The following is a 15,060-nucleotide window of genomic DNA, read 5'->3' as shown; positions in this document are numbered from 1 at the left end:
TAATGTATCTGGGGACCGGTCATTTTTACTCTCTTCCCCTTAAGCAACATGTCTTTATTTCGCTCAATGAAGAAACTGTCTTCAGCTTTCTGGGCTCATTCTAATAATCTAATTTTTGCCAGTAGATTCAATTTAATTGAAAAATGGGATTTTTAATTAGCTGTCCTATCATTTTTTAATTTTAGTTCCCATACTAGGTTCAATAAGACCTTCCGGTAGGAAATATAGTAAGTTGCCAGAAACTGCTGTAATGTGGCCAACAAGCAAGGTTTGATTGGTCGCCCCTTTTTTTCTCTCTCCTTCACTCCCTCCCCAATATAAAGGCCACACAATAAATATTTGAAGTGTCATTTATGCACTACATTAGAACTGATATTAACTAAATATTGGGGCGTTCTCTTAATAATAGTTCTTACGCCACATAGTACAGTTCTGAAAAAAAGCAAATGAAATGAAAAGCAGAGGCTTGGATTTATGTTCCAGAGGTGCTGCTGATTCTGCTTCTCACTTGTAGTAATTCTACTCTAGTCTCATCTCACAGAGAAGATAACTGTTAGCTTTCAGGCACCCTGAATTTCATGAAGAAAGGTACTGAATGTACCAGCCAGGATCATGTTCATAAATAGCTGTTGTGCAACAGCTACAATTAGGATTGCTGCCTAATACTTAACAAAAAGATAAATTTGGGCCTCCCTGGTGGCACAGGGGTTAAAGGCAGCGCTATCAAGCTGTCATCAGCCACTGCAGCATGAGTTTGAGCCCTGGCTGGCCAAGGAGCTGATTGACCCACGTGGCACAGCAGACCTCTCCTGCCTCGCCCGCTGCTCCCCTCAGCAGTGGATTTCAATATATCTGCCAGTTCTACTCCCCACACTGTCTGGTGAATCCTCTCAACCCCCCACCTCTCTCCTACACCCCAGTTCTTATATGCATAAATAAATAAATCTTAAAAAAAAAAAAAAACTTGACCAACTGAAAGACCAACATTAAAAATGATCTTTGCCAATATAAATACATGTAAGAATGCCAGAAATATAAGCACAAGTTTCCCCGAATAATATAACTATTTGGACAACTGCCTACCGTTTAACCTAATTTGTTTATGAAAAGGCCTGTGAGAATTTGAGACCTAAGAATTGATATTACTACTTAGGCCTTTTTTCCTTCTGTAATCCTGAGATACTGGGGGTTATCATCTCTTAAAATGGACCTAATATCTTCTAATCTACAGATTACTCTAGTCCAAAAGTAAATGGAAGCTTGCTTGCTTCTTTTTCATTTCCTTCTTTTAACATATAAATTTTCCTCTTAGCATGGGCGTCTGCTGAATTGACAGTCTTGATAACACTATCTTAGTTATCAGTAATAAGTGCCCCAGTTTCCTCTTTAAATAAAAAGTGTGTAATTCTAAATCTACTGACTCTGCCATTCGATTTGTAATCTGCAAGGTCACAAAAAATCATCAGTAAACGTCTAAGCCAAGCTAAAAGTAAGATGTGAGTGGGAAACGGAACTTAAAACAACTTAAGCTGCGAAGCCCTACTCACTGATGCACGGGTGCTCATGTTCACTGATTTATTATAGTGCTTTTGCAATTATGTTAACATTTTCACCGTTTTCCCAGCTGTATGACACAAGACAATGCCTTCGTTCCTGTAGTGCCAGAAAGGGCCTTTAAGGCGCCAGAGGAAGGCAGTCCCCAAAAGCAAGCATGGAGGTATTCAGGGGGACACAGGCCCCCGCTGAAAGGGGCGCACACGGCGAGGCTGAAGCACTCTGCGCCAGCCCCGGCGCGGGAACCGAACCTGCAGCGCCCGGCAGTCGCAGCGGGCAGAGCGGACCGTCTCCCCCCGGGAAACCCTCGCGTAACTCCTCGCCCCAGCACAGGCCAGAGGGCGACTTCCCAGCGGGGAGCAGCGCGGACGAGGGGGGCGGCAGCGGGGGGCCCCTCCGCGGGCGGTCAAGGTCCCCATCAACCGTGAGGCGTGGCAGTCGCGCCCCCGCGCCCGCAGGAGCCCCGCTGCGCCCTCACGAGACCCCTCCCCGAAGCGTCCCGGCGAACCTGAGGCCTGGGGGGCTGCTCCAGGCGTTGGTGGGGACCATGCCCTCGCCGGGCGCACCCCGCTGCGTCGACCCCGGCGGCCCGGCCCGCGAGGCTGACTGGGGGGCCCCGGGGCTGACTCGGGGGCCCCGGGACCGACTGGGGGGCCGCGGGGCCGACTGGGGAGTCGCGGAGCCGACCGGGGGCCCCCGGGGCTGACTGGAGGGCCGCGGAGCCGACTGGGGGTCCCCGGGCTGACTGGGGGGCCGCGGGGCGGCCGGGGGACCGCGGGGCCGACTGGGGAGTCGCGGGGCCGACTGGGGGCCCCCGGGGCTGACTGGGGGGCCGCGGAGCCGACTGGGGGTCCCCGGGCTGACTGGGGGGCCGCGGGGCCGACTGGGGAGTCGCGGGGCCGACTGGGGGTCCCCGGGGCTGACTGGGGGGCCGCGGAGCCGACTGGGGGTCCCCGGGCTGACTGGGGGGCCGCAGGACTGACTGGGGGGCCGCGGGGCTGACTGGGGAGTCGCGGAGCCGACCGGGGAATCGCCCGACAGGGGGCCCCGGGGCTGACTGGGGGACCGCGGGGCTGACTGGGGAGTCGCGGGGCCGACTGGGGGCCCCCGGGGCTGACTGGAGGGCCGCGGAGCCGACTGGGGGTCCCCGGGCTGACTGGGGGGCCGCGGGGCGGCCGGGGGACCGCGGGGCCGACTGGGGAGTCGCGGGGCCGACTGGGGGTCCCCGGGGCTGACTGGGGGGCCGCGGAGCCGACTGGGGGTCCCCGGGCTGACTGGGGGGCCGCGGGACTGACTGGGGGGCCGCGGGGCTGACTGGGGAGTCGCGGAGCCGACCGGGGAGTCGCGGGGCCGACTGGGGGTCCCCGGGCTGACTGGGGGGTCGCGGGGCGGCCGGGGGCCCGCGGGGCTGACTGGGGGGCCGCGGAGCCGACTGGGGGTCCCCGGGCTGACTGGGGGGTCGCGGGGCTGCCGGGGGCCCGCGGGGCGCCGGCGCGGCTGCCTGGGGCCGGGCGCCCCCTCCCGGCCCCGCCGCGCGCTGCCACCATCGAGCGCGGCGGCTAGAGCGGCCGGCGGCGGGCGGGCGGGCGGGCGGCCGCAGGGAAGGCGCGCTGGGCGGCCGCGCCGCGGGTCTCGTGGCCATTTTAGGAGCGGCCGGGCTCGCCGCCCCGGCGCGGCCTCGAGCTCAGCAACTTCATCGGCGGCTCGTCCGCGGGGCAGCCCCGGCGCCCGGCCGGGGGAGCGGGAGCGCGTCGCGGCAGGTGACGGGGGCGGGGGCGCCCCGGCGCGGGCGCGGGGTGCGGGGCAGCCCCCCAGGGCGGGCGCCCCGGCTGCGGGCCGCCGGGGTCCGCGGCGCCCCCGGGCGGGCGGGGCGGGGCGGGGCGGGGCGGGGTTGGGGCGCCCGGGCGGGCGTCCCCGGGACGGGCTTCCCCGGCCTGCGTCTGCGGCGCGGGGGCGGGGCCGGGGCGCCCCTGACGCGCCGCGGTGTCCCCGCCCCGTGCTTCCCGCCGCAGGGGCCCGCGTCCCGCCGCCGCCATGGGGAACACCACCAGCGAGCGCGCGGCCGGGGAGCGCCACAAGGCGGCCCGCGGCGAGGGCCCCGGCGGCGCCGGCCCCGGCAAGGAGCACAAGATCATGGTGGGGAGCACGGACGACCCCGGCGTCTTCAGCCTGCCCGACGCCAAGGTAGGGTCCCCGGCCCCCGCGCGAGCTGCCGCCCGCCGCGCCAGGACGCCCCGTCCCCGGCTCCCCTCCCCTCGCCGGTCCGGGCTACGGCTTTAATTAAAGGGATTTTTCGGGGGGCGGGGGGGGCTGCGCCGCCCCCTGCGGCGCCGCCTCAACGCAGGACGGGGCGGGCGCCGGTTCTCGTTTACGGGGAGCACAATAGACCCCCCCGCTCCCCACCCCTGGGCCCCCCACCGGGCGGGCGCCCCTCCAGGGCACGCCGGGCGGAGCCCCGGGAGGCACTTTGGCGGGTGCGGGGCGGAGTCGCGACCCGGCGCCGGCTCCTCGCGGGCCCCGTCCCGACGGCCGCCGGGAGCGGCTCCTCGCCCCGCTCGCTCGCGGGCACTTCACCCGGTCCCGGGGCCCGCGAAGGACGCCCTTGGCGGGCGGCTCGGCTCGCACCCCGCGCTCCGGCGCCGCGGGGGCTGTGGGGTGCGGGGTGCGGCTCCCGGGCGCGGGCGCCCCGAGGCCGGGACGCGGCGGACGGCCGGGCCCCGCGTCTGCTCGCCGCGAGCTGTCGGGGTTACCCCGCGAACTCCGCCTGGGAGCCAGCTGGGGTGAGACAGAAAATCCGGGGACGGAGAGATCGGGGTGTGCTTCTTGTCCCGCGTCCCTTGGAGGTGATCTCCCAGTTGGCAGCACATGCTGTTTGGTCGGTTGTTTATGGTCTCGACTCCGCACCGAGAGGGTAAACACTTAGGAATTCCTCGTCGTCTGGGGTGACCGCCCACCAGCCATCCCACTTCTGCAGAGCTTTCTCGGGGTGAACTGCCTCCGCGTATTTTATCCCTTTCCTGTGTTGATTACTCGGGATTTAAGTGCCGGGAATGTGTCAGGTGGTGACTCTGGCAGTTAGCATCCTGAATAAAGCCAGGTTACTCTACCTGAAATGGAGCCTATTTTGGATCATTCCCTTGCCTCATGTTGTCATTTGTGAAATAAAATTGCTTCAGATCATTCCTAAGGTCTCCTGCAAATCTAAAATGTTACCGTTCTCAGTCTACTTTTCTGCCCTCAGTGCTGTACTTAAATATTTTTTTCTAACTACAGTCCTAATTGTTTTGCCTTTTCCCGAGGGTTTTGCTGACCATTTCACTTGGAGTAAACAATCTTTCTGCTAGTCGGCTGCACTCATGCCTAGCACAGAAATGCCACGTCATACATGGAAGGGCTTTCTTCCAAAGCTGGGCATATTAATAGTTTGTAGCTTTCAAATTCTAAACCAAAAATCCTAAATCATAAAGTAACAGGCAAAACAGTGGTAGCAGGGCCTGCATTGCTTTGATTGCTGCTTCAGTGGACTAGTTCGGTGGTTCTCAATCCAATTTGTACACTAGAATCACCTGAGATTTGCTGAAACATTTTCTGGAAAACTTGCACTGTTCTATATGGTCCAAAACAGTGTGATGAACTCATGTGCGTGTGTGTGTGCATCACCCAGTTTAAACAGTGGTGAAATTGTGAACAAATTTTCTATCATCCATGTCCCAGTCCACTCTCCTACCTTTCTTTTGAAGCAAATCCTGTATGTAGCAAATATTACTCTGTCTGTAAATATCTAAAGAGGAATGTTTTTCTTTGTTTACTTTAACATAATCACAGTATTATTATCTGGGAAGCTTTTTAAAAATAGATTCCCAGGCCCTATGTGAATCAGAATCTGAGGGTTATTCTTAGGCACATATAAAATTTCTGTAATTCTAATGCAGCAAGGCAGGCAATAGTGCATTGCTGTAAGAATATGGAGATCGAGGTTTTCTCTTATGCTGCTTCCTTACATGACATGAATCCTTTCAGTTCTCATAGTGTAGTTTTAAGAAACATTGAGACATTGGAAAGTAGACTGTCTCAATTATTTTGAACATAAAACCCAATAAATAGGTAGTCCTTTTAAAAAAAACACATACTGCACAGACTTATCTACCTCTTTACCAAAGTCAGTTAAGCCAATCTAAATAAATATAAAGGGAATCAGCACTTTTTCTGTGAAAGGCCAGATAGTAAATATTTTAGACTTTTTAGACAAGAGTCACTGTTACAACCACTCATTACTGTCACTGTAGCTGGAAAGCAGCTGTAGATAATTCATAAATAAATGAGTGTGGCTGTTTTCCAATAAACTTTTTTTTTTATATAAAAACATCTGCCCACTGGCTAGCCATTATTTATAAAGCATTTGGCTCACTGACTAGAGTTTGCCAACTGCTAGAGGATGATAATGAAAAGAAATTAAGGAGTCAATTTTTTTTCAGAATCCTACAGACCTAATTTGATGGAATTATTTTTGTTAGAGGAAACCTTTTTATCTGATGCTCTTTGAGGATCCAGAATTTCATCCCTGCTCCAGAAATAATTAATATAAAGCTGGCACGTATGAGCAAGTAAGATTCCATAACCTCATACTTTAAGAAAGCAACGATCTGATTTATATATTTTGAATGTTCTTTGCAAACTATTAACTAAGATAGAGCTTATCAACTGCTTATGAATTCCAGTACCTAACTTCCCTTAAAACTGATCAATGAGAGCTAATATTGATCATATTTGCATGTGAAAAACACATGGCCAACATTTTTTTACATACCATGCTTTGTTTTCATCTTTTTTCCATTAAGAGGCACTCGGAAGCATATCGTAATTGCCTGACTGAGTTACTCTGCAACAGGGAATGAGCTTTTTTTTCCCCTTAAGGCAGATCCTGAGGCTCTGAAAGGGTGAGTGGTGATGCAGACCTGGAAGTGAGGCTGTAATATGGGCAGCCCTTGGTCATAAGCCATTTGACCATTTTGGTCCTAGATGATTTTTTTCCTATAGTTTAATAGCTGATTTGGTTGCTAATTTTAGGGCTTGCTAATCCTTAGAGAAAGTCTCCTATTCCTCTTTGCCCTAGGCAGGAGAGTGACCTTCAAAAATTTCTGGGTCACAATTTAGGGACGACCTAATGCTTCTTACAGCTCCCTGGGGACAAAGAGTTTGTATCATGGCAGCAGGATCTGGAGGACTCCGTAAAGCCCGCACAGCAGGCCCGACCCACTGTTATCCGCTGGTCTGAAGGAGGCAAGGAGGTCTTCATCTCTGGGTCCTTCAACAATTGGAGCACCAAGATTCCGCTGATTAAGAGGTGAAGACAAGTGTCTTGGTTGCATCTGCAGGGTTTGGGAATAGAGACCCAATTTCCTTTCTCAGAATAGAGACTGAGCTGCACTACTCCACTTGCTAAGGACTCTCTCTACAGTATTTCCTGTGACTAATGACTGTATCTGTGATTTTTTTAACGTCATTGTGAGTCAGAGATGTTTTACCACTTAGAGTATGGCCTCGGAGCGACTTAGTGTACCCACTCTGTGAGTACATCTCTTTAGGATTAGGTCAACAACAGTTCTTCCTTTGCTTCTGAACAGTCTTCTGTAGCTGCTGAGTCCAGCTCCTCTGACTTCTGTAGTGAAGCCGGGAGGGTCTGGGTAGTAATGTTAATTGTTGATTGCAGAGCAGCATGAATTAGGTAACTGATAATCAGATGACCCTTTTGTATGTAGGTAATTTTCCAGATAATACTCACAGAATTGAAAGGGCACCCCAAGAGCTTCTTTATCTGAACCTACCTGCTGCTGTTACATTTCCAGACGTCTGTCCTGTCCAAGCAAAATAGTTGTGTTCAGGTGAACCACTTGGGTATTAACATCTTTTTTTATTCTTTCCCAGATATTGCTAAGGCTTAAAGTTATTGAGAAAGCCTAGCAAGTATGTACCCAAGGTCTACAGAAAAGGAGACTGGGTTTAGAAGTTATTTTTTCCTTCTGGGAGGCAGTGACATAGGCCCGTGGTAGATAAGGGGTGTGATACTCAGAATGCCTCGTGGTTTTTACATTTGCATCTGTCTTTGGATGGGAACTTGGCCTGTTAAACTTTCCATTTCCTTCTGTAGCCATAATGACTTTGTCGCCATCCTGGACCTCCCTGAGGGAGAGCACCAGTACAAGTTCTTTGTGGATGGACAGTGGGTTCATGACCCATCTGAGGTAAGACCTTGTTCTCCGAGGGAACCATGCACTTAGTCTCCCTCTGGCTGTTCCCCCTGGTGTCAGACATCATTGCTGTCAGGACTGGTGGGCACCCCGCTCGCCCACATGGGAGGATTTCTCTTGGTAAAAGATGGAGTTGCCAAGTATGGTTATTTGTAGAAGGAGCACAGTTGGATGGAAGAGATCAATTTGAAATGGGGATTCCTGAATATTTTCCATTCACTGTTTCAGCCTGTGGTAACCAGTCAACTTGGCACAATTAACAACTTGATCCATGTCAAGAAATCCGATTTTGAGGTGTTTGATGCTTTAAAGCTAGATTCTATGGAAAGTTCGGAGACATCCTGCCGAGGTAATTTTGTAGTATTTGTTCGTTCTTGGTGTGTTTTTCTTATAATATGTATACCTTCCCAAGAGTGGTAGTTTTTTGGGTTTCTTTTTCTTTTTTTTCATTTTCTTCTCAGGAGTCTTCTGAATCACGTAGATGTTTCTGAGACAAAAGAACATCTCAATCTAGTGTATTTGGTTTTTAAACATTTTAACCAGGATCTACATACAGTAAGACATTTGCTTCACATCATAACCTAGCACACACAGACACAGATTAGTGTCTGCCTTTGCTCTCTATAGGACACTCTGATTTTATCTTGTTTTCGCTCATGAGCAGTGGCGGCTAGGGCCTGTGGTCTGCAAAACTGCTTTCAGTAACACTTCACGTTTTCATTGCCCTTGGGTGCTGCCACCCATCAGAAGCCACATGTGCTCTGTTTGGCCGTCTCTGCTTCACTGTCCAGGTGGCTAGCTCAGGTGCCATCCAGCAGTTCTATAGGCGCCTAAGGTGGCTGTCCTTGCAGAAAAGGAGGGGTAATAAGACCCCTTTTATAAGTATATTAACTGAAATTTTGTAAGTTTTTGGTTCAACAAAACAAAAAAACTGGTAGAGGAAAGACCTGTGTTCTTTTGTTCCCCCCACCCCCCATTATGGACACTTGCCTTCACTATAGCACCGGAAGAATGATGTGCTAAGCCACTCTCCTGCCATTTTGTTACTTTACAGGAAAGCCTGTGGCTGTGTCAAGAGCTGTACACTGGATTCCCAGTGAGCACGTGTTTTCCACGCATTTTTACTAATTCTTCAATTTATATTTGGGCAAATATCTTCCAGACCTTTCCAGCTCTCCCCCAGGGCCATATGGGCAAGAAATGTATGTGTTTCGATCTGAGGAGAGATTCAAATCCCCACCCATCCTTCCTCCTCACCTTCTCCAGGTTATTCTTAACAAGGACACCAATATTTCTGTGAGTATCCTCAGAGTATCCCCGGGCATCTGGGGACCACTGGGGCCCACGTGTAATAGTCAGAGAGGCTGGGATTATTCCCAAAATGTGTTGAGTATAAATCATACACATATCAATTATATTATAGATTTCTTTTGGGGGGACTGAGTTGGGCCTTTTGAAGGTGCTATTACCAAATTCATTAGTTGTCACCTGGCCCTAACGAAATCAGGCCCAGAGCTGTGGATTGCTAGATCTTTATTACCACACAAGAGGAGGAGTACTTGTTATTATACAAAGAAGTATTAGGGGGTTTTTTCAATAAAATTTATATCCCTAGTCAACTGACTTGATTCCCACTAAGATTAGTTTTGCTTGTTACACGATCTCCTTTATTTTTTTTTTGGGGGGGGGGCAAGCTTTTTGTCTCAGCTCTTTTATAGAAAATTTTAATAGATGTTGAGGCTTAGGGTGTTTGCCCTGAACTCAGAATTTTCCTAATTTTCTGTAGTGGGAATGAATGGCTAGTTTCTAGGGTGCATGCATTCAAAAGACATGTCCTGGTTTCTTGGAGTTCCAAAGAGCGAGGAAGGGTAAACTGACTTAAGTTTATGCATTTAACCCCATTTAGTGATTTTTTTTTTTTCTCTTAGTGTGACCCAGCCTTGCTCCCCGAGCCCAATCATGTTATGCTGAACCATCTCTATGCATTGTCCATCAAGGTAAGTGGCGGGCCTTGCACTCTCAGAGCTCCCCAAAATGGGAGGGCAGGGTAACAAGTGTTCCCCAGTGGCTGCTTTTGGGCTGCTGCTTCCCTGAAACTGAAGCGAGCAGTAATGATCATGTTAGATAAGGAACTCTTTAACCAGTGGGTATTTTGTTATTTTTGTTTTGTCTCTATAGCTGTGTTCTGCCTAGCTGAATTGCCCTGTGATTGAAAGGATTCTCTTGCTTCCTGGGTTTTTTTTGGGTAGCTGTAACCTTTGTACCACCTACTTACTTACATTTTCAGTTCAGAACAGTGGGATTTGCAGAAGCAGCAAGGTTAGCTGCCAGTTCGGAAAATACTTGAATGTGGTATTCAGGCTGCCACTTTTTAAAAAGTGAATGGGAGCTACTTTTAGATGCCTGGGTCCTCTATATCCAAGCGGTTGCATCTCTCCTGTATAGCAGGTAAGGGAGAAATGTGACCAGATGTGTCCTGTCCCCTCAAACTAATCTTAGAGTCCTTGGTTTCTCTGCTGTGTTAGAGTCCATATTGAAAATGTCCATTCTGCCTTGTCCGCTGTGGTTTGGCTACTGGAACAAAGTTTTCTATAGCTTTGACGTTACCAAACTAGACTGGTCATCATCAGAATCACGTAGGCAAGCTTGTGGAAATAGAGTCAGAGGCTCCATCCCCAGGGATTCTGAGTAAGTACACCTAGGAAGGGCCCCATAATTTTTCTTCAGCTGCTTGTATTTCTCAGATGTGCAACCGAATTAGGGAAGTCACCGATCCAGGTTATGTGGTGCTTTTAAAATATATGTGATTGAATTTTTTATAATAACTGTGTGAGGTAAGTATTATTTTTAACTCCTGTTTTATAGATAAAGAAACTAAGGCTCAGAGAAAGTCCAATTGCCAGTAAGTACCAGAGAGAGGGCTGAGATCCAGCCCTCCTGTCCTCACTCCATGTGCCTCCCTCGTAACCACCGTGCCAGATCTTTCGAGTAGGCCTTTCTCTCACTCTCTCCATTTCTACCAAACCGTCCCTGGAACTGAATTTTTTACCTGCCTTGCTTCTATCATATTTAGGCGACGATCAGCATGCCCTGGTCACAGAACGTTAACCCGAGAGGCATTCATTGTGGGTGACACAATATGGGGGAGGTAGAAAGATGCACTGGTTTCTTAATTGGATTTACTTGATGGCATTTCCCCCCCTCTAATTGTTCCTTGGCTAGAAATGGATGTCCTCAGGGCTGCCGACTCCTCCTGTGATCACCATGGTCTGTTAACAGGGGAGATGTTCATACTGGTTCTGACCCAGGTCAAGGTCTTGATTAGGGTGATTCGGCATAGTCAACCAGAACCATTTCTGGTTCTCTCAGAGAGTTGTGGCTGTTTGAAATTGATCTACTGGATTGAGTGTCTTTCCAGGGTAGAGTTTGGGATCCACTTGGTTGAAGGATAGAAGGGGAGTCCTGAATCCCCTCTTGTTCAGAGGACTTTTTACATTCATCCCTGGTATTCAGCAGAAATTAGACCTGTTTCAGGGCCTGGAAATGGCTCTACAAAAGGATCATTTTCTTTCCTCTCATTGCATTTACTCTTCCTTCTAGAAATGGATGCCAGGACTTCTTTTTTCTTTGCTGGTTTTAAGTCCAGTATTAGAATTTGATGTGAGGGAGAGAGCAATTACCTTGTAAGGCACCTCGTGAGTGTTAAGTACTGTGCCAGAAATTCTCAGGTAATCATCACAGTCACCTTAATGGTGGGTGTAATGATAAGTGAAAAAGACTTAGAGACATTAAGTAGATTACTCAAGGCCACAAATAGAGTAACAGTAGGAGTCAGGATTGATTGGACTAAAGATTTGACACCAAAACCAACCCTCTTAAAAGTGAGCGACTGTGACGGCCTGACTGTTGGGAAGAGCTGCCCACACCTGAACTAGCCAGTGAGCTGCCTGTTTCTTTCCCTTGCAGGACAGCGTGATGGTGCTTAGCGCAACCCATCGCTACAAAAAGAAGTATGTCACTACTCTGCTGTATAAGCCCATCTGAGGGGACCCTGCCGCCTCCGGGATTCAGGAGAAGCTTCTCCCTAGCCTTTCTGGACTGGACCAGTCTTACCTGAGACTGGACGCTGATTTGCTTTGAGGCTGATACGTGTGTTTCAGAGCCTCTGAGTAGGATGCTCTGCTTTTACATTTGATTGCAGATGAGAGCTTTGAGTTCATGGAATTTATTTTAAGAAAAAATTATATATATCTATATATATATTCATATGAGAAGAAAGTTAATGGAAGTGTCCTAGCTTGATGTATCGTCTGCCTTTGGGGACTCACCAGGACCTGTTTGGGGAGTGCAGGAAGAACCACGATAGGAAACTTCACTCCCTCAGATGAGCAAGCAGCACACGCTCAGGACCGTGGTTGGGAGGAGAGTCTGACGTAGCTGCTGTGGCTGCCCCGGGGCGGGCTGGTGCCAGGCTGCTGCCCACTCACTGCTGCCTCCTTGCAGGGGCAGCTCTCCTGCATGGGTTTGCTGTTTCCCCAGAATATGTGGCACAGTCTCTGTTTTTTATACCATACCAGATGCCCCCCAAGAACCCTAGTCCCTCTCACTTCACATTCTTGCTTTGGTACCCTTCAGATCCCATACTTGACCGCTCTCTCACACAAACCTCCGGGTAAGTGACCCCTTTCAAAGGCCGTGGGAGACCTGAGAGCCCAGGGCTGCCAAAAAGACTCCTCTTTCTGGCTCAGGCCCAGGCCACTTTTTATTACCACTTGTTTCAGCTTTCGCTAAAGAAAACATGGCTCCGCATTATGCATTACACAAAAGGCAGATGATCTTTGTTCTTGTTTCAATTTGGGGCCATGGCGCCGGCTGTACTGGCCGTGGGTCCTCCCATCTTGCTCACCCTCCTTCTGACTTTGCAATCAGGGTGGACAGCTTTAAAGATGGGATGGAGCCAGGAAAAGCGTCCCTCCTTGGAAGATTTTTATGTGCCTATATTTTTCTTTAGTTGAAAAATGCCTTTTCATTGGTCCTGAGAGACAGCATAGGGGAACCTCACGGTTTTCTCTAGTCTGGCCCTCCACAGCCTTCTATATATATACGGCCAACCCTGTGCTCATCTAGACAGATTCACTTGGGCGCTTTCAGTGCACTTCACAGGGTCCTCGGCTTGGGGTCCATGAGGCCAAGCAAGAAGGTACCCCTGGTTTTCCCAACTCAAAAAGTGTAGCTTCCCTGCACTAAATGCTAACAAGATCATTTTGTTCTTCTGCCTCTACTGTTAAAGTGGGTTTGATGATGAGGTGGGGTCAAAGATTTGGACTGAAAAGTAACAACTATTCAAACCACTCTTGGGGTTCACAGTTAAACATTTTTCTCCAAGTATCTGTGGCTCTTCCATTACAGATAAATGCAAGTCAAACATTCAGCACTGAAGGAGACCAAACTTGATGCTTGAGAGACTCCCTGACTGCTAAGATGAGTCCTGCCACACTGAAAGGGCACCCACAGGTCAGTTTAGCTACCTCCTGGCTTCCCCGTGCACAGCTGGCAACAGTGTGGGCTCCGGGTGTGCAGGCCTAGACCCCAGGGTGAGGCGATAGGGCGTGGGGGCTCTGGTTGGGAATGCAGATGCCTAAGTGCTCTGGCAGCTAATTGCTAAGAGTAAATACTGCTTTAGCCACTCAAGGCCACCTCCTTCTACGAAAGGCTTTTGTTGAGAACCTTTCGTGGTCCCAGCCCTTGTCTGGAATGGTGGGCCGTTCTCGAAACCCAGGCCAAACCCTACTGTATATAACCAGCTCTCAGGATCTGCGTTGTCTTCAGTTACACTCAACTCTTGTCTTTATCCAATACCAGTTAAGGAAGTTGGCCACTTAGCAGGACTCAAACTCTTTGTATTGTATTCATATTTCTTGTCAGCAGTATTGCAGTGCCATTGTCTGTGTATTCGCGTATTAAAACTTGTACTCCACACAGGTGTATCAGTCGAGTGGGGCAGGAAGAGAGCCTTTCAGTTTCTCTCAGGTCAGAGGCTTCTGTGAATTGGGTCTGGCTCCAAGGACAGTAGGTTTGGGTTCTTCAGATCTTTCTAATCTGGAAACATGCAGAGTGTCAGTTTCCCCAGGTTTTGAGATCACCTCTCAGCCAGATGTGAAACGGAAGCCAGAAGGGGATGGGTAAGGGGACGCGGGCGCCGGCTCCAACACTGTCCCTTTTCTGCACTGCCAGTGCGTCTTGTGGCCCTGAGGAGCCTCCTCACACTCAGTCTCTCCCCAAGAAACAGTTCTAGAAGGTAGAGAGGGAAGGAGGAAGTAATCCGGTGTACGGCTCGCTCACCCTTTCATATTGGTTAAAGAGAGAGTTTGGCAGACTTTGGGGAAAAAATTGTTTTATTTGGCCTGTGCAAGGTTCACAGTCAGGGCTGGTGAAATAAGGGCTGACTCTTAAGCAACTGCATCATGGTTTAGGGGTGGCGGGGGGAGGGCTGAACTGAAGAGTGATGCTAGGAAAATAAAGACTTAAGTAGCTCAAAACTGAGATTTTTAATCTCAATTAAGTCGAACATATACTGGTTTCCCTGCGTCTCACTGTTCAGACTCCACTGTAGAAAACATCCCTGTGGCCTCTTCCTATTCTCTGCTCTTCCTTCTAGTCTCTGCTTTAACAACACTTACCAAGGAGACTTTACCAGGACCTCAAATCAAACACAACCTAAACCAAATGTTAGTTACTTGCTGGTTTGGAGAACTTCCACATCATGGTTCCGAGCTTATTGGCTTTCAGCTTAGACTTGAAGGGGAATTGAGCCACCGTAGGCAACACCCTGAAGTGCACACCTGCCCTCAACAGCGCTTCTTACCCGGTAGAGACAAGAGAACTTTCTGAGGGGGTCCCATAAACCGATACTTACTTCGCTCCAACTATCTCTACTCGAGTTGAGAGATAAAGCCTTTGGAAAGTGTTGCTGCTAAAATGAAGTTAAATTTGGAAAGAAGTGTTTTACTTTAGGCTGGGTTTATGTTAGTCTGCAGTTTAAATGAATGAGACATGCTAATAATAAAAGTTCCTGCTTTTAATTGGGGAAATAGGGCTTTTAAATTTTGGCCTCACTACAGATGATATGCAGCAGTTTGTATGTGCTGGAAACGTATTCTAGTCAGAGATTTATAAATCCTCATGTTCTAGTTATTTGGGGCACACACTTAACAGATACACAGTTTGTTCCTACATTTTTCTAACTCATCCTTAAAGC

General features: G+C 49.9%; 1 protein-coding gene across 1 annotated transcript; it reads left to right on the top strand.

The window, feature by feature from the left end:
- Nucleotides 1-3,588: 3,588 nt before the first annotated feature.
- On the top strand, nt 3,589-11,846 carry PRKAB2 (protein kinase AMP-activated non-catalytic subunit beta 2; the record flags this gene model as incomplete). The annotated part of the gene is made up of 7 exons (XM_084242109.1): nt 3,589-3,738; nt 6,732-6,898; nt 7,703-7,796; nt 8,031-8,151; nt 8,965-9,098; nt 9,731-9,799; nt 11,769-11,846. 7 exons carry the CDS (start codon nt 3,589-3,591, stop codon nt 11,844-11,846), a joined length of 813 nt encoding a protein of 270 aa, XP_084098235.1.
- Between the last annotated feature and the right edge of the window lie 3,214 nt (nt 11,847-15,060).

Source organism: Talpa europaea (genome assembly GCF_964194135.1).
Source record: "Talpa europaea genome assembly, chromosome: 9".
NCBI classification, from domain to species: domain Eukaryota; kingdom Metazoa; phylum Chordata; class Mammalia; order Eulipotyphla; family Talpidae; genus Talpa; species Talpa europaea.
This window is presented reverse-complemented; position numbering and strand designations above follow the sequence as displayed.